At 37.2% G+C, this 27,193-nt stretch overlaps 1 protein-coding gene across 29 annotated transcripts in view; it reads right to left on the reverse strand.

The window, feature by feature from the left end:
* Rims1 (regulating synaptic membrane exocytosis 1) overlaps nucleotides 1-27,193 on the reverse strand; it is a 470,293-nt gene that overhangs the window by 241,822 nt on the left and 201,278 nt on the right. For 28 of the 29 annotated variants that reach the window (XM_040729554.1, XM_021228503.2, XM_021228500.2 and 25 more), the window contains 2 exons: nucleotides 18,283-18,496; nucleotides 16,062-16,073 (listed from right to left, as the gene is read on the reverse strand). In XM_040729554.1, coding sequence (XP_040585488.1) covers nucleotides 16,062-16,073; nucleotides 18,283-18,496 — 226 coding nt within the window. The remainder of the gene's footprint in view (nucleotides 1-16,061; nucleotides 16,074-18,282; nucleotides 18,497-27,193) is intronic. The other variant, XM_021228497.2, reaches the window with a different exon arrangement.

The following is a 27,193-nucleotide window of genomic DNA, read 5'->3' on the forward strand; positions in this document are numbered from 1 at the left end:
GTATGAAAAGAATACATGAAGTTGAGGGAAAGATTTGACAGGGTCTTAGGGGAATTGAGGGAGTGAGGGGAGGATATGATGAGGATACATTGAATATATGGTTGAAATTGTCAAAGAATAAAGAAAAAGGGCCTAATAATTCATTAGACATGAGTGCCATATAAAATATTGTTGGAGTCAGGAGGTGGTGGCACATGCCTTTAATCCCAGCACTCGGGAGGCAGAGGCAGGTGGATCTCTGTGACTTCGAGGCTGGGCTGGACCAACAGCCTCCAAAACAATACAGAGAAACCCTGTCTTGTAAAACCAAAAATAAATAAATAAATAAATAAATAAAACCAAAATATCATTGTTCACATATTAAGCTATATTGACTCAAAATGACACCCATTTTTTACTGTTGGTGGCTATTTTTACACTACAAAGGTAAATTAGAATAGATATTGTATGAACTGTAAGACCCACAAAGCCTAAAATGTTTACTATCTGGTCCTTTACAGAAATAAATTTACCACTAGGGTATATCATTCACGAGATTAAACAGTTACATCAGCTCAATGAGTGGGCAGCTTGGCAGAAAAGGTCACAGGGTTAAAATTCTTGTAGACACTTGTTATGTAACAGTGTCTATGCATGTGCTGCATCACAATGTAGACACATTGTTATGTCACAATGTAGATGCATTGTTACATCACAGTATAGATGCATGTGTTATGCCACAGTGTAGCTTTGCACAGGAGAGATGTCTTCAAAGCCCAGCATGCTTGTCTGCTTGCTGTTGTTTGCTTGCTTGTGGGGTTGGTACTGACAACTGTCTTTCAATCCTGTTTAAAGTGGTAGCCCTTTAAGCACTGATCTACTTCTATGGAAACCTGTTTTCTCCTGTGACACCACTCTGTTCCTGAGCACTCGTATTATTGTATCTCACTGGTTACCAACCTAACAAGGACCTCTGACATCTAAATCAAGCAGTAAGAGGATTGGTTTTAGGAACTGCCCAATCCTCTTTACAAGACTTGAGACAAAGATAGTCTGAATAAGTGATCAATCACTAGGACATGTGTTCAATTTTAGCCGCAACTTGGTCTTTCTTTTCCAGAGTCCTACCCCTCAATCCAGACCGGACAGACTGAGCACCCGAAGTTTCAGTTGGATCCATCCACCATTCTGATTCTTTTCCTTTTCGACTCGTTATTAGATGTTGCTCAAAACATAAGTGCGTCTTTTCCCTGAGATGTTGGGCTTACTTAATTACTTCCCTAAAACTCCCTTGCTACCACATGTGCTTGCCTGCTATGCATATGGCTCTGATGCCAGCGTACATTCCATGGCTTCCTTTCTCTTATCTCTTCCATTCTTGGACTCCTTGCAGTAGCTGAGATTTACAGCTTGTGCCTGGGTTGTTTTTAACTCTAAGAAATTTTTCCTCAAAGAAGAAACATGTTCTAGTCTGTTTTTCTGTAAAATATGTTTAAATAAAAAATATACTTTTAAGAGTTCCAAGCACTAAGAGTTTTTTTTGTTTTGTTTTGTTTTTTGAGACAGGGTTTTTCTGTATTGTTTTGGAGGCTGTCCTGGAACTTGCCCTGTAGACCAGGCTGGCCTCAAACTTACTGAGTTCCACTTGCCTCTGCCTCCCGAGTGCTGGGTTTAAAGGCATGCACTGCCAACGCCCAGCTTCAAGCACTAAAGTTAAGGGAAAAACTTTAATAGAATAGAGTTCAGTGAGTATTCCTCACTTACAAACCCATCCATCCATCCATCCATCCATCCATCTATCCATCCATCAATCCAAAGTTCACTGAGAGCTCACTGTATATGAAGTATTGTGAGAAATGCTAAGCAATGCATCACAAGCAAAAACCAAATAAAACATGGTCTTTGCCATCAAACAATTTGGACAAAATGAAGGGATTAAAATATATTCACCAATAAAATGTAATATTATTTCCTCTACAATCTGTTATAAATTGGGTAGGCTACTCTGTAATGAGAACGTCTCAGAAGGAATTAACCAATAATCCTGTTTTAAAAGTCATAAGTCCTCAGGCAGGTGCCTTCAGTTTCCAGTGACATTCTGTCACCAGTTTGAGGAACAGAAAATTACTAAACTGTAGCCTGGCTTTTCATCTCTGCCTGTAAAGACTCTTATCAGTACTGACTACATGATAACAGTGTGGGTAATAGTGTATATTACAAAGTTCTCTGTAAAACATTTTAAATGATACACTAATTTAAAAACAAATCACAGAGCTGTACCCTTGGGATGACATATATTTACTAAAATGTGCCATTTAAACTCTTCTTTTGCTCATTTTCTCCAGGTATTAAAACAGCTTTCATAACCAAGGAGAAAATAGTCAGAGCTCAGGAATGTGTTTACAGCACTCCAGTACTCTCCTCTTTTCAAATAATATCAAGATTTACTGGAGAAAATTTACTTCAAGCCTTCACTGATGTTTGAAATAGTAACAGTTCAGCTTATTATAAATTACATCATTTTGTTTATTTCAATGGTTTACGACCTCAAGTGAATGATCAAAAGGTGTCTTGCATAAATTATTTGTTGGAATTACATTAATGACTATGTAACTTAAAATTTTTCTTTGGGCCGGGTGGTGGTGGCTCACGCCTTTAATCCCAGCACTCGGGAGGCAGAGGCAGGTGGATCTCTGTGAGTTCGAGGCCAGGCTGGACCGACAGCCTCCAAAACAATACAGAGAAACCCTGTCTTGAAAAACCAAAAAAAAGTTTTTTCTTTGGTGCTTTCATATCTCGTTCACATTTAGCATTTACTTCTTCTACTATAATAACTAGAGCCTAGGCCTATTAGTAGTTTTTCTTAATGTGCCAATAATTTTTAGGAAGACAGGAGAGTGATAAGAACCCACGAGGAAAGATGGGCTTGGAAGCTTACACCTGAAATCATTGCAATTGGGAAGTGGAAGCAAGGTCAGGAGTTCAAGGCCAGTCTTGGTTAAAATTTGAGGCCAGAATGGGATACATGAGTCCTTGTCTCAAAAATAAAACAAAACATAAAAAAATTAAAGAAAAAAGTTCATTTGATGCTATATAAACTGAAAACAATTTTAAAAATTTTGTCTACAAAAGAGGTGTTTGTAACTACTTTTTGTTGACTGTGCAAACATTTTACTTTTTAATGTAGAGTGTCATCATAAAAACTCAGTTATTAAGCATCATTAAATTAGGGAAAAGCTGTTATTTATTTTAAAAGCAGATACTGAATTGTTTATCCAAAGTTCAGCATTTCTAAAATTATAGAAATAAGTTTTTACTTTAAGAACTTTAATCTTTCAAAACACTGGAAAACAAAAAAAAAGAATGAATAAAATGTGTATACAATCAATGGAATACTGGCAGGTATCATTAATAAGCTAAACAACTGAAAATGTTTGCAACACATAATACAGACTAAAAATAAGCAGTGGTTACTCTCTAATCCAAGATGGACAAAAGAAAGCCAGGGAAGTAAATGGGGTTCTCCAGAAAGTTTTGAGGCAAATAACACGGTCTTAGAGTAAGGACAACGACAAGAAGGCTTTAAGAGCTGAGTATGCCTTTACATACTGCTCTATGCTAAAAGTCCATTAAGTTAACAGTCAGTGTGTAATCAAATAATACACAGTACCATGCCTGGTGGAATTCTCAAGTTAGGAAGGTTGTAGAAATTCATAAGTGACTCAGTACATTGGCCACATGAGGCTGGTTCTACAAGCCTAGAGCTTAAGCTCTTTAATATTCTTCACAGATTTTTAGTAAGCCACTGCCAAGTAACTTTTGTGGCATTGGTAACACGGCAGTAAAACAGAGTTCACACTCTTCATAAATGTAACAATGGACAAATATTTATGAATAGAAGTGGATGGATGGATGGATGGTGTTCTCTTTTAGCAACATTGCTAGAGATATTAGTATGGTAGGGGGTGGAACTCAGAGTAATTAATGCAGCCATGGGACTGACCTGAATACATCCACACAAGAAGGGAAGAAGACATACATCCTTGCTAGAGCAAGAGACAGTGAGAACCATGAGAACTGCTCTCAAGTCCCTGTTCCTCCATATGGTACCATTTTCTCATCCTTCATGAAGTTCACAAGTTACATTCACACACACACACTCACACACACACACACACACACACACACACGAGAGAGAGAGAGAGAGAGAGAGAGAGAGAGAGAGAGAGAGAGAGAGAGCTTTCCTCTTTGTCTAAAACCGGAATTTAGAAAAAGAACCAGTTTCAAACTTCAAAGATGAAACATGAATGAAAATGTTATTTATAAAAAGTTGGGACTGATCCAGATCCCCTGAATGTGGGTGTCAGTGAGGAGGCCTAGGCAATCTATAGGGCCTTGGGTAGCAGATCAGTACTTATCCCTGACATACTAATGGACTTTGGGTGTCCATCCCATATTGAGGGATGCTCTCTCAACCTGGATACATGGGGGAGGGCCTAGGTCCTGCCCTGAATGAAATGACAGACTCTGGAGATCCCCCATGGAGGGCCTCACCCTCCCTAAGGATCAGAGTGGAGATTGGGTGGGAGGCTAGGAGGGGGTGCGAGGGAGGAGGGGAGGAAAAGGAAGCTGGGATTGACATGTGAAAAAGTTGCATTTTTCCATGAAAACACACTGATGTACTAACCCTAGGTCAAACCCTAACCCTAAACCCTAAGCCCTAACATTAACCCTAACTCCTAAGAGTGCCAAGAATACCAGCAATAACCAAGTTGGTAGTCAACTCAGTTGAGGGCAGAGTGCAAATCATTATTCAGCAATGATAAAGCATTGGTTATGGCTTTGTTCTGTTCTTTCTTTTATTATGAAGATAAACAAATTAAAAAGAGTCTCAAAATGTCTTGTTTTTAAAAAAGAGATTTTTTAAAAGACACAAATCCAGTTGCATTGGTTATAAATTTAATTTATTTTAGGCATCCTGGTACCTTTTCTATATCATATTTAATACTCCATCTTACATTCCAACTTCCATGTCATCAAACACTGTAAACAAATGAAAGATGAAAAAAAAGAAATAGGAAAAATAATGAAATGAGGAATATTTGCTTGCTAACCAAAATTAAATGGAGCACAGTGTTTTGGTTTCTACACATCCAGAAGAAGGTGGATAGACAGAACTCTTGAAAAATCAAAGAAATCATATCCTGCCATATAATGCAAACAAAAGGCTACTTCAGGTGGCAATGTTTATGCCCTATCTAAAAAAGATGGTAGTGTAGGTTCTGTCAAAGGAGTAACCTAATAAATGTTAGTGACAACATTTACTGTGCATATACAAATCACTTAATTCCCAACTAATGTGTCAAATGACATGGCCATCATTGAATACAAACCTGCAAAGGTTCCTTAACAGCAGCAGAAAGTGTTAAATGGAGTAAATGGAAAAGATGCAAATGCTAACCCCGTGAGACACTGAGATTATCCCATATGGGGAAGGGCACTGAAGTTACACTGTAAGCAAACCTTCATCAGCTGGAAAAGATGCCAAGGGTCTCAGTGCTAGTGAAACTAAAGAAGGTATTACAGTATAAAGAACAATATTATTCAGAGATGTTGGTAGTTGCTAGCTGGCAGCTTAATCTAGCCAACAACCGATGAATAAATAGCTATAAACATTTCTCAAAATGTCCTCCAGATGGGCAATGATGATTCTGGCATCTTTAGGAACTGTAAATATCGAGAAGAAATCAAATGTACAGACTTAGGAAGACTGCCAGGGAATTAACAATGTTGACAAACAAAACGCAATAATAAGACATAATCAGATCTAAAAGTAAAAAGTCTTAGCTTGAGTAAACTGAACTATCTTTGCAGTCATATGTCCTAAGGATGCATGAGTTGACTACTTTTAGGTACTCCATTGAAGACATCACGTTTGTTTCAAATACACGGCGTGTGCCTTTTCCTTGTGACTGTCACATGTGCTTTTGCTTGCACTTGTTTCTAAAGTGTACACATGGCTTAATGACTGACAGAGGTGGTCAGCTTTCACGTAGTTTAAAAGATAGCATTCATGTTAAAATCTCTGGAATTAAGTAAAGGCTCATGAAGCATGTTTTTCATTGAAGATGTAGTCCTCTACTTTTATACATATAGTTTCATTGTCAATATAAACATTTGACTTGTTTTTATGGAGATAAATTATTTTACAACCCAGATGCTCCTGATGAAACATGTAAAACTATTTCCTTACTGTTATAAAGCCACACAGATGAAAGATTTACAATATTATCTGGTACTGAAGAGTTTTTATAAACAGAGAATACTAGATAACTAAATAAACTGTTACTTTATACTGTTGCTTAATAAATTCTATAGTAATGGGATGTATCAAACTAAGGAATTAGTAAGTTCCAAAATGTAACTTCCAAGTTCATAGTAATGAGATTTTGCAAACACATTCTTGGCATGTCTTAGGAATATCTTTAAAAATGTTCTAATAAACAGAATTTCAGGAGTGGTCATGATCTAACCAATTATGGCTCATATGCCAGTGGGTAAACGATGCATTTGGCACTGAATGGCTTGGGTACTCTGAACGTGCAGTTCAGTCATCTTACATACTAACAAGGAGATAAAAGAAATTATTCCTTAGTGAAATAGTGCCTCAAATTATAATAAATAAATATAATATTATACTTAATGTGACACACACATCAATTGAGCATTGGTGCCTCCAGCCTTTAATACCAGCACTCTGGAGGCAGATGCAGGTAAATCTCTGTGAGTTCGAGGCCACCCTGGTCTACAGAATGAGTGTCAGGATAGATTCCAAAGCTATACAGAGAAACCCTGTCTTGAAAAACAAAAAAAGTAGCACATAACACACATCATATACATATGCACCTTTAAACTGAGCTAAAGACCAAATTTGTAGACTAGAGGGTTTATATTTATATTAAATGCAAAGTTAACAATTCATGCTAAAAAATCTTTTGCAAGTTCTAGAATTAAAAAATGGATGATTGAGTGTATGTTACCTAGGGAAAGGGCTTTATTCCTAATAATCATAATTAATTTCTGGCCTGCTTGGTTAAGTTTAGGGATGGAATTCAATTAATTATTTTTAATAATGAATAGCTTTTATACTACACTGATCAGAAAGCACATTGGCATGCTTAGTGAAAAGAAAGATAATTTTAAAAGAAAAGTAAGTATGTAAATGACTCAATAAAAGAAAATAAATGAAGAAAAAAGTTCATATAAGGATACATGGATTCACACAGAGCTATGTAAAAGTCTATTTGAACAGCTTTTATAGAAAGATGATGTAACAAATTCAATAAAAACCCTTCTGACACTAGTGAGATTTCCAGAGACCTACAATGATAACTCCAACTGGCACACTAAGAAATAGCAGAGAGACTACATTAGTCTGATGCCTGATGATAAGGTAGATGACTTCCTTATATGCCATCCTAGAACCTTCATCCAGTGACTGATGGAAGCAGAGACAGATACCCACAGCTAAACACTGAACTGAACTCCTGGAACCCAGTGACAGAGATGGAGGAGTGATGAGCAAAGGCATCAAGACTGTGCTGGTGAAACCCACAAAGACAGCTGACTGGACAAGGGGGAACTCTTGAACTCCAGACTGATGGCTGAGAGGCCAACGGAGGACTGATTCAGACTCCATGAGTGCAGTGTCAGTGAGGAGGCCTCAGAAATCTCTGGGGCCTTGGGGAGTAGATCAGTGTTTACCATGGTGTATGAATGAACTTCGGCAGCCCATTCCACATAGAGGGATGCTCTCTCTGCCTGGATACTTGGGGAAGGGCCTAGGTCCTGCCCTGGATGAAATGACAGACTCTGGAGACCCCCCCAAGGAGGGCCTCACCCTCCCTGGGGAATGATGTGGGACTGAGTGGGGGGACTGGTGGAAGTACAAGGGAGGAGGGGTAGGAGAGGGAGCTGGGAATGATATGTGAAGCATGCATGCATGTATATTTCTAATTTAAATAAAAACACATATTGAGAAAAAAAAGAAACCCTTCTGAACAAAGTGATTTGAGGGTGTGGGGGAAGACAGTTCTTTCTTGCATCTCAGGACATCAAACTCAGTACAGAGCCATAACTGTCACTTCACTCATAGTCCTCCTACTTCAGCCCCTAAGTGCCAGGATAACAGATGTGTGACACCACTGAGAAACTGATTCCCAACACAGTAGTTATGTCGGCCTTTTGAAAAAAAGTACCCAAGGAATTTGTAACTCAGAAACATAGTAACAGAAAACTATAACGTTCTGTCAAATTGAACTATTGAGGGCACAAACCTAATTTAACTCTGGATAAACAGTTTATGGAAACAAGAATGAGATATGATTCCTCTTCATAAGGATGTTATTAATTTAAAGAAAATTATGAAAAAATAAGCCATGGGTTTGAGGATCTGTTTCATTCACTATAGTGCCTATCACACAAGCATGAAAAAACTAACTGAAATTCCCCACAAAAATGTCAGCCATGGTGTCCTCTGGAGGCTCACCTATACCAATCCCCAGGGTGACTGGTCAGCTAGCCTAAACTAATGGGCAAGGCCCACCTCACAGTGAAAGACTTCTGAAGTACAAGGTGTTCATTTCTTTAAGTGTCCCTGAGGCTGACCTCTGCCCTCCACGAGCAGGAGCAGGTATCCCCACCCATAAACCAACCCATGAGTACATACACACACACACACAAAACACACACACACACACACACACACACACACACAGGTAGGGTGCATATGGAAAGAGGAAGAGAGGGAGGGAGGAATAAGGAAGAACAAGAGAATGACAATAGTGACATAATGACAAATATTGGCCAAAACTCGAAGAACTGACAATTTTCTTCTTTGGGAAACAGTTTGTGAACTTCTCAGGGAGTTAAATATGGAGTTATCTTATGACCCAGAAATCCTACAATTACATATATAAACAGAGATTTAACAACATCTTAAGACAAAATTCAGTTCTTTTTCCAGCTTAGATTTTAACTCTGTGAAAACTGCTAACACGTATCTTTCTTTTCTTTCTTTTTTTTTGAGACAGGGCTTCTCTGTGGCTTTGGAGGCTGTCCAGGAACTAGTTCTTGTAGATCAGGCTGGCCTCAAACTCACAGAAATCCGCCTGCCTCTGCCTCCCGAGTGCTGGGAATAAAGGCGTGAGTCACCAACGCCCGGCCGTACCTTTCTTTGCACTAGAAAATTCTCATTTTCTACAGCCTACTGTGGCTTTGTTAGTCTTAATATGTATCTCTATAATTTTCTGAAACACCTTTTGTAACTACTAAAAGATGAATTGAGGGAGAGAAAAAGATAAAAACTCAGCAAACCTATAAACTCTCTAATATTCTTGAATATCATCAAGTGTTTCCAGAATAGTGGTACTGAGTGTGAACTATTAAAAATTCCTAAAAAATAGTAAGCCTAATTCATTAATATTTACATTTTTATTTTATGTACAAAAGTATTTTGCTTGCATGATTATGCCTGGTACCTGTAGAGGCCAGAAGAGGGTGATATGTCCCTTGGAACTGTAGTTACAGACAGTTTTATCACCAGGAGGATCACCTGACTCCCTATCCCCTCCCAGCCTAGGCTCCCAATCTTCTCATATGCACATTCATACAGCAAGGATTTCCACTATGTTTATAGCAGCACTATTTGTAATAGCCAGAACCTGGAAGTAACCTAGATGCCCTTCAACTGAAGAGTGGACAGAGAAAATGTGGTACATTTACACAATGGAGTACTACTCAGTGGGAAGTACATTTACTCAATGGAGTACTCACTCATATATGGATTTTAGACATGAATTAGGGGAGTGCCAGCCTCTCTCTCTCTCTCTCTCTATATATATATATGTATATATATATATAATATTCTTAACATAAAGTCTGAAACATCTTTTAAACATTGGATAAGCCAGAAGTGAACAAGTTAATTTTGTTTACTGTATTCATACTCCAATGTGTCTCACTAGAAAATACTGATGGAAATTTATAGGAAATCACAAGGGAATTTAATTTAGAGGATTCTTCTCTGATTCACCAGCAGAAAGGCTGAGTATCAAGGGGGTGATCCAGATTCCATTATCTGCCATGAAATGGAGTAAAACAAAAATAAAATTGATTTAAATAGGCTCTGCAAAAGCTTTACAATATCCCTATATTTTAGGCTTGGACAAAATAAAGGCATAATATTAGTTTGCCAATGAAAGTATGCATGTGTACAAAATCATTTTCTATTATAAGCTATTACCCACACACACACATCAAAGTCATCCCATATTGCAGCTCTTTCTTTTAAGCAATTTACAGTTTTCTAAGTTATTATTAGGTCTGACTTAGGCTAAGGATAATGTGTTAAAACGATAGTTCAAATAATTCTGGAATAAAATTAAAATTAACATGTAGCTGTATTTAATTAAGAAAGTAGATATACATACATACTAGACAGACTTAGGTTTCCTCTAATCTTTCAATAACATTTTAACCAATATATCAGACCAAATAGAAGTCAGCGTTATTATGCTTATGAAATCTGGTTTAAGGAAAGTTTTATTCATTCTTTTACCTATTCTCTCTGTCTCTGTCTGTCTTTCTCTCTCTGTCTCTCTCTCCCTCCCTCCCTCCCTCTGTCATCCCTCCCTCTTCCTCTTCCTCTCTCTCTCTCTGTCTCTTTTTCTGTCTCTCACTCTGTCGCTCCCTCTCTCTCTCTCTCTGCCAATAGCCAAAATAAACAGACTCCAGACAATAATGAAAGTACTAGAGACCAAATACCAGTTCAACACTCAGTTATCCTGGGACATGAGCGATAGTCTAGTACTCTCTTAGCTTCCATCAGTCCCAGGATGAAGGCTCCCGGATAGTTATAGACATCAAGTTCATTATCAGGAATGGGCATTCGAGGTGGTCCTTCCACTATTGCTTAGCTTGCCAATTGATGTTATACCTTTAGATCACTCGAGGTCACTCTGGTGCCTGATCTGTCTTCGATCCTATGATTCCCTCTTCCCCCTATTCTACCCCCACCCCCTCAACTTCCTGTTCCCCCATGACCAACTCCCTTCCTCTTTACCCCCTCTATTCTTCCCAGGTCCCACTACCCCCCCTCGCCCTGTTCCCTGTCCATTCAGAGGATCTTGTCTCCATCCTCTTCTCTTGGGTACTATGTATATATGCATATCTTTTAGGTTCGTTCCTGTTTCCCAGACTCTCTATCTGTGGAAGTGCAGACTGGCACTATCCTGATCGATATCTATAATCCATATATGAGTGAGTACATACCATGTTTGTCTTTTTGCGACTGGGTTACCTCACTCAGGATGGTTTCTTCCAGTGCTATCCATTTCCCTGCGAATTTCAAGATTCCATTGTTTTTTTCTGCTGAGTAATACTCCATTGTGTAAATGTACCACATTTTCTCTATCCACTCTTCAGTTGAGGGGCATCTAGGTTGCTTCCAGGTTCTGGCTATTACAAACAATGCTGCTATGAACATAGTGGAGCAGATGCCCTTGTTGTATGAACCTGCCTCATTTGGATAAATGCCTAAGAGTGGAATTGCTGGGTCTAGTGGTAGATTAATTCCCATTTTCCTGAGGAATCTCCATACTGATTTCCAAAGAGGCTGTATGAGTTGGCATTCCCACCAGCAGTGGAGGAGTGTTCCTCTCTCTCCACATCCCCTCCAGCATAAATTGTCTTCGGTGTTTTTGATTCTAGCCATTCTGACAGGAGTAAGATGGTATCTCAGAGTTGTTTTGATTTGCATTTCCCTGATGGCTAAGGATGTTGAGCACTTTCTTAAGTGTCTCTTGGCCATTTTAGCCTCCTCTACTGAGAATTCTCTATTTAGCTCTGTACCCCACCTTTCAAGTGGATCCTTTGGTGTTTTGGAGACTTGTTTCTTGAGTTCTTTGTAAATTTTGGAGATTAGCCCTCTGTCAGATGTAGGGTTAGTGAATATCTTTTCCCATTCTGTGGCCTGCCTTTTTGTCTTTTTGATTGTGTCCTTTGCCTTACAGAAGCTTTTTAGTTTCAGAAGGTCCCATTTGTTAATTGTTGATCTCAGTGCCTGTGCCACTGGTGTTATGTTTAGGAAGTGGTCTCCTGTACCAACTCGTTGAAGAGTATCTCCCACTTTCTCTTCTAAAAGTTTCAGTGTGGCTGGATGTATGTTGAGATCTTTGATCCATTTGGACTTAAGTTTTGTACAAGGCGATAAACATGGATCTATCTGCAGTCTTCTGCATACCACTACCCAGTTATGTCAGCACCATTTGTTGAAGATGCTTTCTTTTTCCACTGTACAGTTTTAGCTTCTTTGTCAAAAATCAGGTGTTCATAGGTGTGTGGGTTAAAATTAGGGCTTTCGATTCGGTTCCATTGGTCTACCTGCCTATTTTTGTGCCAGTACCAAGCTGTTTTCAGGACTATAGCTCTATAATAGAGCTTGAAGTCAGGTATGGTGATGCCTCCTGAAGTTCCTTTATTGTATAGGGATGTTTTGGCTATCCTGGGCCTTTTGTTTTTCCATATAAAGTTGATTAATGTTCTTTCCAGGTCCTTGAAGAATTGTGATGGAATTTTGATAGGGATTGCATTGAATCTATAGACTGCTTTTGGCAAGATTGCCATTTTTATTATGTTGATCCTACCAATCCAAGAGCATGGGAGATCTTTCCATTTTCTGGTATCTTCTTTGATTTCTTTCTTCAAAGACACAAAGTTCTTGATATACAGGTCTTTCACTTCCTTGGTTAACATTATCCCCAGATATTTGATGCTGTTTTTGGCTATTGTAAAAGGTGATGTTTCTCTGATTTCTTTCTCAGTCACTTCATCATCTGTATATAATAGGGCCACTGATTTTTTGAGTTTACCTTGTATCCTGCCACATTGCTGAAGGTGTTTATCAGCTCTAGGAGTGACCTTGCGGAGTTTTTGGGTCACTTATGTAAACTATCATATCATCTGCAAATAATGAAAGTTTGACTTCTTCTTTTCCTATTTGTATCCCCTTTATCTCCTTTTGTTGTCTTATTGCTGTAGCTAGAACTTCAAGTACAATATTGAAGAGATATGGAGAGAGTGGACAGCCTTGTCTTGTTCCTGATTTTAGAGGAATTGCTTTGAGTTTCTCTCCATTTAGTTTGATGTTAGCTGTTGGTTTACTGTATATTGCTTTTATTATATTCAGGTACGTTCCTGTTATCCCTGATCTCTCTAGGACCTTTATCATGAAGGGGTGCTGGATTTTGTCAAAGGCTTTTTCAGCATCTAGCGAGATGATCATGTGGTTTTTCTTTTGCAGATTGTTAATATGGTGGATTACATTGATAGATTTTCTAATGTTGAACCATCCCTGCATTCCTGGAATGAAGCCTACTTGATCATGGTGGATGATTTTTCTGATGTGTTCTTGAATCCGGTTTGCAAGTATTTTATTGAGTATTTTTGCATCAATGTTCATGAGGGAAATTGGTCTATAGTTCTCTTTCTTAGTTGTGTCTTTGTGTGGCTTGGGTATCAAGGTAATTGTAGCCTCGTAGAAAGAGTTTGGCAGTGAGCCTCCTGCTTCTATAGTGTGGAATACTTTGACGAGTATTGGAATGAGCTCTTCTTTGAATTTCTGGTAGAATTCTGCACTGAAGCCATCTGGGCCTGGGCTTTTTTTGTTTGGGAGACTTTTGATGACTGCTTCTATTTCATTAGGGGTTATAGGTCTGTTTAGATTATTTATCTGTTCTTGATTTAGTTTTGGCAAGTGATATCTATCCAAGAAATTGTCCATTTCCTTTAAATTTTCAAATTTTGTGGAGTACAGATTTTCAAAGTATGCCCTGATGATTCTCTTGATTTCCTCAGAGTCCGTTGTTATGTCCCCTTTCTCATCCCTGATTTTGTTAATTAGCATGTTCTCTCTCTGTCTTTTGGTTAGTTTGGACAGAGGTTTGTCTATTTTGTTGATTTTCTCAAAGAACCAACTCTTTGTTTCATTGATTCTTCTCAATGTTTTCCTGGTTTCTACTTGATTGATTTCAGCCCTCAATTTGATTATTTCCTGGCGTCTGCTCCTCCTGGGGGAGTTTGCTTCTTTTTGTTCGAGAACATTCAGCTGTGCTATTAATTCTCTAGTATGACTGTTCTCCAGTTTTTTCATGTGGGCACTTAGTGCTATAAACTTTCCTCTCAGCACTGCTTTCAAAGTGTCCCATAAGTTTGTGTATGTTGTGTCTTCATTCTCATTGAAATCGAGGAAGTCTTTAATTTCTCTTTTTATTTGTTCCTTTACCCAGGGATGGTGCAATTGTGCATTGTTCAATCTCCATGAGTCTTAGCTTTTCTGCTTTTACACAGACTAGAGCTCAGTCCCCAGCAGTCTCATCAAGCAGCTCACAAACATCTATAAATTCAGTCCTAATAGGAATGTGATGTTCTCTTCTGGCTTCTTCTGGCTTCATTTGGCTCCCATGCACATATTTGTATAAACGCACACACACATACAAACACACACACACACACACACACACACACACACACCCCACAAAATTAAACAATTCTTTGAAAAATACTCAGTTATTCTCCTTAATATACTTGAGGACAAAATTTAGTATAAATTTCCTTAGACTGAAACATCAATTCATTGAAGTGCCTCATGGGCTAAAAAGTGTTCAGAGAAATATTGATTAAGTAGTTTAAATACAAGTAAATTCATTCATACTTTGTGATTGAAGTGAGCAAAATAGCTTAAAGTCGGTGTATTTTCCAGTATTTCCATTACAACCAAAGTCTGCCTGGATTATCATTATTCAGGCAACAGTCACAATAAACACAGCAAATCCAAAACAACCTACCATCCATCATGGGAAGACAGTCAAACTTTTGATGCTTCTGGCCAGGCCTACAAATGTAACTGGTCTTACACCAAGTCTGAACAGCATTACCATTACAAACTTACCCTTTTATTCTCTGATGTTAATGCAAATCCACATTTCAAATATCAACTTGTCCAAAGTAATACTATTTATTAAATCCTATATATGTATTATTATCCAGTTATATTGTTTAATGAGATGTATTATTCATTAAACAGTGATCTCACAAACCAATAACAGAGTCAAAACATTTATGGAAAATCTACTAAGCTGTATACATTTTCAACCTTGTTTTTGGCATAGAAAAATGAAGTTTGAAACCACAGATTAATGTTCAGTTAAATGTCAAGCTTGTTCATCATGCACTGCAGCGTATCAGTTAAATTTGAAAGACATTAACAAAGGCAGCTGACATGATATGTTTAACTCACAATATTCATTGCCTCATTGTCACTTTGGAAAATTGATGAGCCCTGAGTAAGTTATAATTTACACCAGAGGAAGGTATACAGAAGACAGAGAAGGGATGCTGACGGAAGCTGCCACTTGAACCCCACTTTCCAAACACAAAGAGCCTCTGTGGTTTCTAGAGTTAATAAGATTTAAAAGCGATCTCTCATTCCCAAGAAGCAATTGCTATGCACAAGATCGAGGAAAGGGGCAAAATGTGGCTCAGCATGACAATTCTAAGGTCATGTGTTCCGTAAGAAAGCAACACCATTTTCATTTGATTTATACTAGATGTGAATTTTATCTCTTCTCTGTATACTCTATCACCTTCTGCAGTGAAGAGTCAGATCACCAGCCTTCACAGCTAATAGCTATTTAGAAGTGAAAGTCCACTAGAATTTACTGTTCATGAAATATAATTATCACCCAAAATCCTAAAGCTAAGGATAACAAGCTGGCAATTGTATCAAAATACCATTATTTCCATTAATTCAGTCTCCCCAAACGTTAAACACAAACGTAAAATTCTGTTGGGTAATCAGATGCTCTCATCTCAGCATCAACCTCATGACAACTAGGGATGAGCTCTTCCAATTATAAAATTGTATCGTGAAATATTGTGGCTAACAGAATTACATGCAACCGTTACTTAATCAAGTTAAAAAATACAGTATATCAAATCATAGAAAAGAAAGCATGGATTCTAACCACTTTGTCCTCCTTTGGGAAAACATCCAGTGAAGCAGAGCAGGGAGAGAAGAGAGAAACAAGAATGAGCCACAGATTAATTAAGTCATCTCTATACAACAAATGCATTTCTTCAAAGTTAAAACATATAAAGTACATGTTGGATGCAAGAACTGAGCCAACTCTAATGAGTTTTACATTTTAGACTAGTTCTACATTTAAGGTATTCTTTGGTATCAGGTGTCCTGATGCATATCTGCAATTCTACCACTCAGGAGGCTAGGACAGAAAGATCCTAAAATTGATCAATAAATAGCAAGATGCTTGAGAGATCAAGCAGTATCTCAAAAGCAAAAACAAATGAAATCTTCAGACAGAAATGTCAATTCACCACATTATGCTACCTATTATTGAAAATACTTTATTAAACACATAGAATGATACTGCAATTTTATCAAATTACAGTGAAAATGGATAACAACAAAATTGAAAAAATATCTAATAATAAAGAGTTTCATAGATAAAAATGGGAGAAATTCAAGTATTTTAGACATGACTTATTCCATAACAGGAAAATGTATTTATTTATATGTATCTCAACAGTGTATCATAAGAGACAACAGGTTTACAGACTATTTTGTTCTTACACATATGACAAAAATTTTAAGCTGGTCCTGCTTTAATTTTATTTCTTCAAATATTTTTTTCAAGTTGGGGGTAATTTTAGTGTAAGAGGAATGAACTAAAACAGGTGTCATCATCTGCTTCAAAGAATAAAGGCACTTCCTAGCTCAGTTTTCTTTAAACAGCCTTAGTTTGACAGTTTGACCCTAACAACATTGATATACCAGCAGTCAACTGTGTGGCAGGCGGCATGCCTCAACCCTATAACAGGAAGTTAACAGCTTCAGCAGCTGTGGATACCCAGCCAGCACTAACCCCTGACTGCTGTACACAACTGCCACTGCCGGAAACTTTCAGACTGTCAGATATTGTAAACACCTCCACGACCCACCTGCAAACATCCAACCCTAAGGACTTACAAACACTAAAATTGGATGAGGGGTCAACAAATACATTTTTTGGACTCTACACGTGTGACATTAGTTTAGATTCTTTTTATTTCACTCTCATAACGAGTATAAAAGATAAGCACTCTCTTTACTTTATAGTTATGCACATGCTTGTTTAAGGACAACATTATTTGTACATTAAATTTTAAAGTGTGGCTATTATACTTAGAGTCTTTACTCCCCTGGAAGAGATTCTAGAACACTCTACTAAAATTCAGATGACCAAGTAATTAATACATGGCCAACTGAGAAATTTCCTCCCAATCTTAACTAATTTTTCCTAATTGAAAGAATTTCCAGAGTGTTAAAGTTTTAATGGTCTAAAATTTTGCTTGCATTACATTCTGCACATGGTTTAGAAAACATGATAGATTAACTAAATACTGGAAAAATTTAAAGTCAGTGATCATAACTGTTCAACACTATACTAATCCATTTGGATTTCTCTACAAATAATTCTACTGTACCAACACAGGCAATGTGAGAAGAGTATAACACTCAAATGTATTCTAGAATAAATAATTGCTAGTATGAGTCTTGAATTTCACAAATTATAATGTTGGGTTCTACTACACTAGAATTTATGTTTTTTAATTTAGAATCTTAAAGCACAAAATATTCATTCTAACTTAAAACTAGGGTACAACAAAATACCATGTTCTCATTTCAGCTAAATTAGAAAATTTCTTCAGGTAGGAATATATCTCATAACCCTAGCACTTAAATCTGGCTTATATGTTCCTTAGATGCATGAATACTTCTCATGAGATGAAAAGGACACTACTACTTTGGCTTGTTAGTAAATCTGAAATTGCTCTCATCAGAGCTAACCATTGCTTAATATATTATAGCTGTCTATTTCAACCCCTAGTGTACTAAGTTTACATTTACTTCAAAAAAATAAAAAAACAAATGCTTTGGACAGGTATTCTTTTGGCTTGAAGTGGGAATCATCTACAAAGCTCCAGACATGCAAACACTTATTCAGAGTTATGTTAATCTCTATTACACTGTTTCTACATCTTATAAAAATACAAAACACAGAAGGATGTATTCCTGTGCATATTACACACATGCTCTAGTCTCAGACCATGCAAATGTTTATATGCTTGAAATTGTGGTGGCTTTGTTCAGCTCCTGGGCACCTCATATGTTCACCGGGCACTCACATTGTTCGATCGCAGGGACACACGGCCTCCACAGCGTGCACAGAACTTGGTGCGGCAATAGGAGCAAAGATGGCCACATCCATCAGCGAACTTGGTCTTATGGCAGATTCCACAAGTTGGGGCATCATCTTTGTGCTCGCCCTGGTAACGCCGTGCTTCCTCTCCGATTTTTCTCACTTGCTCCTTATAGGTTTCAAACTGTTGATGCAATCTCCTGGGCAAAAAGAGACAAGAGAATAAACTAAGTAAATGAAGGAAGACAGACTACTCAACAATTTTCTTCTAAAAAAAATCTAATGAAGTTGAGCTGTTTGAAGAAAAGCAGTGCATGCAAACCTACTTTCCCCACAAAACTGAAAGAATACCTAGTCTATCCTGGTGTACACATTCCCTGATCTTTCTTAATCTCAATCCACTTTTTTAATTCAGGTGTGCATCAACCATGGCTCCTAAGGCAAACCCTTCCCCATAAGAACATTTATTTACATTAAGATTCAAATCCTTCAATTCATCAGTTCAAGTCCTTCAATCTTACATTGCAATAACCAGATCTCCTGGAACAAAATTTTCCAATCTACTTAGAGTCTCTCAGATTAAGGATTTCTCCACACTACAAATGAGAACAAAGAGTGCTGTACTAAGTCTAGTCAATAGTCTTGGGCCATCTCATCAGTAGGCAATCCTGGGAAATAGCTGATCAAATTCATCTGTGTGTCTGAGCTAGTGGGCTAGACATGAGTGCCCCCTAAGACACAGAATGCACACGTGACGTTGTTAATTCTGGCAGTTAATGCTATGGGCACATAGCATTATGTGACTGTGAGAGTTGCACTCCCCAGACACAGAGATGGTGGGCCAGGTCTCTGTTCAGTGGTGCTTCTGACTTGGGATTTGGTTATGTTACTTGTTTCTTTTTAGCCTCTAACAGCTCTTGTGAAGAACTTAAATCATAACTTTCTTCTTTGACAACTGGTACTTTTTCTATTTAATCCATACTTAAAGCAAACATGTATAAACTCCCATACAATGCAGTTGAGTATTATGTTGACACCATTCCCAAATTGAAAGCCAGATAATTTCACTTTATAAAAGAATAATGCATATGGCATTTTACTTAATGAATGCACAGATACCTCATCAGTTCATTAGTGGATTGTTTGATACACTGACTACCTTGTACTTTACCATCAATATAAATTCAAGTTAGTAGGAAACAACCAGGGATGACTACTGTCTCAAAAGATGCATACAAAATAGCACTGGTGTCTTATACCTTCTATTAAGTCGAATAATTGTTGGATAGTGAAGAAAAGAAATAACCCCAACCAAATACACAGAACAAAACTATGAATATAAGGGAAATCAAGAACAAACACTTATGTAGGCCCTAAGTCAGATCTTTACTGTTGGGCCACTAATGAATGAAAAATGAAGAGTTCTCTTATAAATTTATTCTGTAATATGGAGTGTGATTTAGTATGGCTGTCGGTAAACTTTTCAGTAAAAGGTCACATAGTAAATATTATAGTCTTTGTGAGCCATATAGTATTTGTTGTAACTGCCCATGCCCAATGTTCTGACAGGAAAGTAGCCATAGATGGGATGTAAATTAATGAATGAGTGTGAATACATCCTAGTATAACTTTTATTTATAAAAGGAGAGACAGCAGGCTACAGTTTGCTAATGGGACAGTCTGTCAATTCTTTATTTAGAATTTGTTTCAGTATAAAATATGATGGTTTCCAAACCAAATCCGCTTGGCATTTTAAATTTTAAACATGGGAATTCTATACATTTTATTAGGACCAATCCAAAGAACCTCTAAGTCAGAATTTTAGCTTTTGGCTCTGTTTTTAGTATATGTATGTATGGTTCTTGAGACAGAACCCTGGACCTTATACATGTTAAACATACACTCTAAAACTGAAATACGCATCCAGCCCTTGAAGGAAATTTCTGTATAACATGTCACCTATGAGGCACTGGCCACTTAGATAACAAACACCCTTTTCTACAGCGATATTGTGGAGTTCCATGTGTGCACTCATATCAGTTCATATTTATTGATAATGCATCATTACTATGTGTACATGATACCTGTCTTCAACCAAATGGTAAATAAGAGACATACAGTTTTGCAAATAACGAGAACATACACCTTCTTGATAATAGCCAATATACATTTTATATATGTGTGCAAACATAATTAAATATAATTAAAATTTTCATAGTCCATTCTGAAAGGAAACACACGTAATTTACAAGTGATTTTATGCTGAAGACAAAATATCTGAAAAAAAAACCAAACCCTCACCTACTCACATAAATCACAAAATTATGGGCAAAAATGCTTTTAACATAACTTGAGATGTATGTCAGAGCAGGAAATAAAGCGTGCAAAGTCCACAAAAAATAAAATGAAATAGAAACAGTATTTGACAAGGTAATGTAACCCAGACGCAGACATCTGTCTAGGAACAGGCACTGCATCTCTGTGACCAATAGCTTCATGTTTAATTGTTATACAATGACAGTAAATGCTTCAGTTAGGCAACCAACAGATACCCTTGAAATGAAGTGTATCACAGCCAACTCAGTGGTGGAAAAATATGAAATTAAAAAATCAATACAAAAGATGTAATTTTAAAAGGAAAACATGAAACTACAGAGAACAAATGGTTAGTAACTGTAGCAGGAGATGAGAGAGAGAATGAACTCATTAAGAATCATAAGTAGAATTCAGTGTAGCATGAGTATCAGACAAAGTTGTCCGTGTCAGAATTGTTAAAATTCTAGTTAAATGAGGCTTAGAAAAGATAGACTCCAGATAGACTCAAACATAGTATGCCTTGTGATTTCTAATGAGGCAGGTTATTTCCATTAAACATTAACACATACAGTTTTTTTTTTCCAAGACAGGGTTTCTCTGTGTAGCTTTGAAGACCAGGCTGACCTCCAACTCACGGAGATTCACCTGCCTCTGCCTCCTGAGTTCTGAGATTAAAGGAGTGTAACACCACTACTGACTCAGACAGAATGTTTGAAAAAACATGGGAGAAGATATTATTTCAAGGAAAGAGTAAAAATGCAAAAATAAAATTGAATAAATAAAATACCGTATAAAGTTTTACTCAAAAAATATTAATAAGGCGGGCCAATGGATTCACGTCTGTGCTTGCTGCACTTTGAAGGCTGAAGTGTGAAGACTGATTTTAGGCCAGTCTCTGTTACAAAATAAAACAACCAAACACACACCCACACTACGCATATGTGCAAACACAAACATGCACACACACACACCATACACACACACACACACACACACCTAATGACAATAAAAATAAACTACTATCTAAAAGTACGAATTTAATGTTTTACATGACAATTTTGAATTTAACCTAATAAAATATAAAGACTAGAGGAACGTATCTCAAAAATTTTACACCTTTTCTTGTAATTGACAAGTAGATAAAAATACATCATATGGAGGATATTTTAAGGTAATTAAAAAGTTTAACCTAATGGACAAATACACATAGGCACATACAAATATGATATGTGTGCACACGGATTGGACAGTCTTTCTCTGTTTTTCCCTCTCACATTGTTTAAATTCATATATGAAGCCTCTCAAAGTATTTAGAAAGTTCTGGGCATCAAGAGTATTCAAGATGATTTGTTTAATGCTGAGGGGCAATTAGTTCATGATATGTGTTCCCTAGCTCTTTCTCCATATATACCTGTGTTGTGATTGAGTATGTGAAACATTTCTTGTTAAAGAGGAAAAGAGGCTTTGTAACTCATCAAATATTACCGCCTAGCAAATGAACTCAATAGAATTGCAGAGGTATGCATTTAAAAATATTGACATGTGCAAAAGAACTGATCATCCATTTAATTTGTTTCCAGAAGGAATACATGCACTTAACTCTACAATAGGGTTGTGAAGTAGACAGCACCATTTCACTTTACTGACAGGAAAACTAACCTCTGCTGAGACTTTGCTTTCACTTTCTTAGTTTCCATATCATTCTAAATTCACCTTCTTAAGGAATTCCCCTGACTTCAAATAAAGGGTGACAATAAATGTGAATGCGTCTTGGAACTTAAACCATTTCTGGAACCATAGAAGTGTGACTTTACCAAGCAAAGTAAACCTTTGGCGAAATTCAACTGAAATGTATGAATAAAACCTAACGGTGGGAAAGCAAAAACAACCATGATAAAATCATTCCAAGAAACTTCAGATTCTCAGTAATACTTTCTTTACATTCTAACTTCTCATTCTTCAGTATCCTTTCATTACAATCTCATTCCTCCATAGCATTTGTCCCTAAACTCCCTTTTTACCAAACTGACTTCAAGATACTGTTTTCTTTGCAAAACTACGACTCTGTTCTTGATGGTTTGGGATCCCAGGGTCCACCATTGTGAATACTTTTGCTTCTTGTACTATGAGATCACTTACACCACGATAAGTAAGCAAATATCTTTAGTTCATTAATTAACAGATACACAGAGTTTTACTAGGAAGAGGACGTTTTTCCGTTAATGTGTGAGCTCAAGGCCTCTAGAGTCTTACTTCCTCAGGACACTGGAGGAGTGAGAGTAGTGACAAGGGGGACAGCCACCAGGATTCAGTGTCTTTTCCAAGAGTTGATAGGATCGTAAAGGATCAGGACAGTTCTTTCCTAAGTCCTTCCCTCAAAAGCTCAGAAGATCATTCAGATTGGCAATACTCATACTTTATCGAGGTCTCCTGTTCACTCGGCAGCCTGTTTACTCATCTCAGATGTGTTACAGCAATGGCTTCAGAACAGGCCATGTTCATAGAAGTGTTGTAAACATCCAAGAAAAACGAGTAGATTGGGAGGGGGAAGATCATGACCTTTCTCTGGCTATATATTTCTTACACCTTCAAATTGCTTTCTTCTGATATTTCTTCCTTTAGTTGCAGGTAAATCCTGTATTCGGTACAGAAAGACAGTAACTTAGTTCCGTATCAAGCTCACTGACTTTCTATTATCCAAGGAAAGAAAGAAAGAAGGAAGAAAAGGAGAGAGGGATAGATGGATGTAAGAGAAGGAAGTGATTCATTGCCCTCAAAACTGCTCCATAACCGGTAATACTCTAAACAAACTTATTGACCTTCCTCTATACAAATTCCTCACAGAATGTTCTCATATGTCATAGTTTCACAACACTATCTTCAAAATGAAATCGATCTCTGGAATCAAAATACTTGGTCATGAAACCATCAAGCCTTTTTTTTGTGTTTTTTTTTCATCTAATGCCTTAACGCTTAAATACATTTTTAATAGGTGACAGTGTTTTACCAAGAATAATAAGTGAAAACACATACTTTATTACATGGTATTACAGTAAACGAGCCAGCAATTGCACATCTTCTGTGAAATTTATGTATAGCCCATAATTTTTGGGTTGACATATTGTTATTGATTACCAAGGTTGGCAAAATCACAGATTTCAATTATATACACAAAAAACGAAGTATTATAAAAAACAACAATATTGAAACTTAGATTTTTATGTATGGGAATTATTTTTGTCACTATTTCACCATATAATATCATTGAGTTATTTCTGCAAGTGCATTCAATTCAAGAAACTCTGTTATTCCAGTGATGAAGAGGTCAACTCAGAGATTAACGACAAAACTTTAATAAAGGAAATAAAAAAGTGTATCCAATAAGACATCACAGTAAAATAGAGAACAACTAAAAAGAGTGCGATTTGGATTAAATCTCTGGAATTAGCACAAGTCCTCACAAATTTCTTTTTTGTTGTGCTGTTCACTCTCCCACCCACAAAGCAGTTAGAAGCTAGAAGACTCCTTTTTTCTTTTTCATGTCTTGGCTTTACAAAATCTAGGCACACAGAACTGGATTGTATGAGCAGGAAAGGAGAAGTGCTGCCTTCCCAACCCCAGGAGTCAGATCTTGAAGGAAACAGACAACTTTCCCTAAGATATAGGGAGGAATGGGACTTAGGGAAGTCTGCACGCAACAAACCAAGTGTAGGCTGGGCGCACAATGGTGAGTGAGTGTGTGTCCTGGAAATAATAAGTTTATGCTTCCTTTCTCAAATGCAGGAAATTAAACACCAAGAAATTAGTGCACATTTCTTCTGCCATATGGGTAAACGGGACATCATCAAGAGCCTATGAAATTAACGATAAAGAGGTTGAAGACAAGAGAAATCTTGTAGGATTGTCACATTAATTAAGAGTTCCAAAAATCATTATCAAATGCCCAATAGGTGAAGTATGGAAATGTTTAAGAGACAATGCCTTACTTGACTGAAATTTTGGAGGCATGCTATTTAAAATGAGAGCATTATTCATTTTTTTGTTTGTTTTTCGAGACAGGGTTTCCCTGTATTGTTTTGGACTCTGTCCTGGAACTCGCTCGCTAGACCAGGCTGGTGTCAAACTCACAGAGATCTGCCTGTCTCTGCCTCCTTAGTGCTGGGATTAAAGGCCTGCGCCACCAAAGCCCGGCGAGAGCATTATTCTTTTAGTTGAAAGTAAATCCATACCTTTTTGTTTTGTTTCATTCCTGCAAGGAGTTTACAGTCTGTGTAGGAAATTTAGTATCTGTGATACAAATGCTAACAGTATTTCATTTCATTTACATAATCAAACAACTACATTTGAATCATAAACATTGAACCCTGCCTTCATGAAAATAAGTTCAAAAATTCAAATATTATGACATGTGTGTTTTATGTGTGTGTGTTTAACATATATGCAATAGCTAACCTATCTTCGTAGCCCCACATGAATGGATTTATGTGTATTTTTAAAACATCTAATAATTCAAAAATTCACAAGTGATATAATTAGGTAACATTTAATCTGGCATTTCTTTTCGGGTTTCTGGACATCCAACAGGACTTTGTGCATGTCAGATAATGAATTATATCCAAACTTTGCTAATCATTTTAAAGTTACTGTGTTTTAAAAGTTATTTTTCATTCTATATCTGAAAACTATGCTTTATCTGTAGTTTAAAATAAATATATTTTTGCTTAGTGTAAGTGTCCAGCAGATGGCACTACTGGCTTTTATTTTTACATTTAGTTCCCAGTCATTTAAATTAATTTTCTTAAAAACATCTAATGTGTTAAAGAATTAGTAAAATCAGCAGGGGTGTAACTTATTAGAAAAATGTGTATTTATAGATGACTGTAAAAGAACAAGAGGTAGTTATAAAATCATGCAATTTCTGCTCTTTTAAAGGAGATTTTTCCCTGCATGTACATTTAATAGAAGCCTATGGTGCAGACACACACACATCACACACATATACATTCACATGCATATGCACACATGCATAAGTATTTGGTGTATTACAGGTTTTTCGCATATTTTTCTTCTGTCAGTGTTTTTTCATTTCATGTCTTCATCCTCCACTTAGCACTGTTAAAACACAGTTCAGCCAATCAGTGTCCTACAGCGTTCTGAAAGCACCGAGAGATGACCCTTAGAGAAAGCAAGAGCCTAACCGGTGATTAGCTATTAGTGTTTTATTGTTTGTTACTTCAGCCAAGCATTTATTTTTATTTCCGCTTTCACTTTACCATAGGAGGCCACTCCTGAGGAAGCCTTAAATGGAGATATCTCAGGACAGGGAGCCTCCCTCACATGTCTTTGAATGCTTGCTCCATTCTCCTTCCCTACAGGCTGTCCTCATGCTCCAGAATGCAGTGAGGCTTAGCAGGTTTCTGTGATTGGTCTTAGAAACACTGCTTCTGGGTTATGGCATAGTCACCTGGAGACATAACAGGGCACAAAAACAGAAAACTTAGCACAAGAAGGGGAACTGTTTAAAATGTTGATACACAGGTTTCCTCCCTTTTAGGACAACGCAAGACACAAAAATTATGTCAAATAAGGAGAAATGACCACACAGGGAATTAATAGGAAATGATGCTTTAAAAATGGTGTTAAATTTTAATAAAATAATCATAATAGGGGGCTGGATAGGTGGTTCTGATAAGAGTGGTTACTGTTCTTAGAGAGGACCCAGCACCCACATGGCAGCTCACAATTGTCTGTAACTCCAATTTCAAGGGATCTGATTACCACTTCTAGTCACTTCAGGGACCAAACAAGAATGTGGTTCAAATAGGCACACACACAAATCCTTAAAACAATAATAGTGAAAGTACTGCTGGTATCATCTGTATGATAGATGTATTAAAGAACACATAATAGGCAAGTTCCATGAACTGTCTGCACTGTCAATTTAGTCAATGGTGGTATCACAGATATGATCAGGACCAACATATTCATGCCTTTTCTGAATTCTTGGTCACCAATTACACAACTGGACACTTTTGGAAAAGAATATATCTAACTTTTTGAACCTAAGCCTAAGGCTGGCCTACTTTGGAACAAATTTTCATTATTTCTTAGCTTCATGAACATTAAGAATAATTTAAACCCATTTTTCAATTTCACTATGTATGGGCTTTGAATAATAATAGCAACTAGGAAGAAGAGCTGGGAAGCTAGATGAGATAATCAATGTTAAGTGCTCATCACACTGTCCAGAACATGGGAAAGCTCGGTACATATGAGCTATTATTATGGGCGGACATGGATAATACATGAGGGAAGAAAGCACTTTGCTTTTAAGTTTCTGAATACACTTAGCCGACAACTTTGGGAAGCGTCTATGACTGGCAGAGTGTCTTGGCATATGAGTATCATTATGAGTGACTTAGATAATTTATCAATAGACCAAAGGTAAAGGCCAGCAAGGGCATTTCATCAGGTGACAGTCACTCTGAACGACAAACCCACGAGATCAAGTTGTCCTGCTGAAAGCCTGGGAGATGCAGCCAATGGGAGAAAGCAAAAGTATTTTCTGAAAACTTCCCTAG

This window comes from Mesocricetus auratus, unplaced genomic scaffold (assembly GCF_017639785.1).
Source record: "Mesocricetus auratus isolate SY011 unplaced genomic scaffold, BCM_Maur_2.0 Super-Scaffold_100021, whole genome shotgun sequence".
Lineage (NCBI taxonomy): Eukaryota > Metazoa > Chordata > Mammalia > Rodentia > Cricetidae > Mesocricetus > Mesocricetus auratus.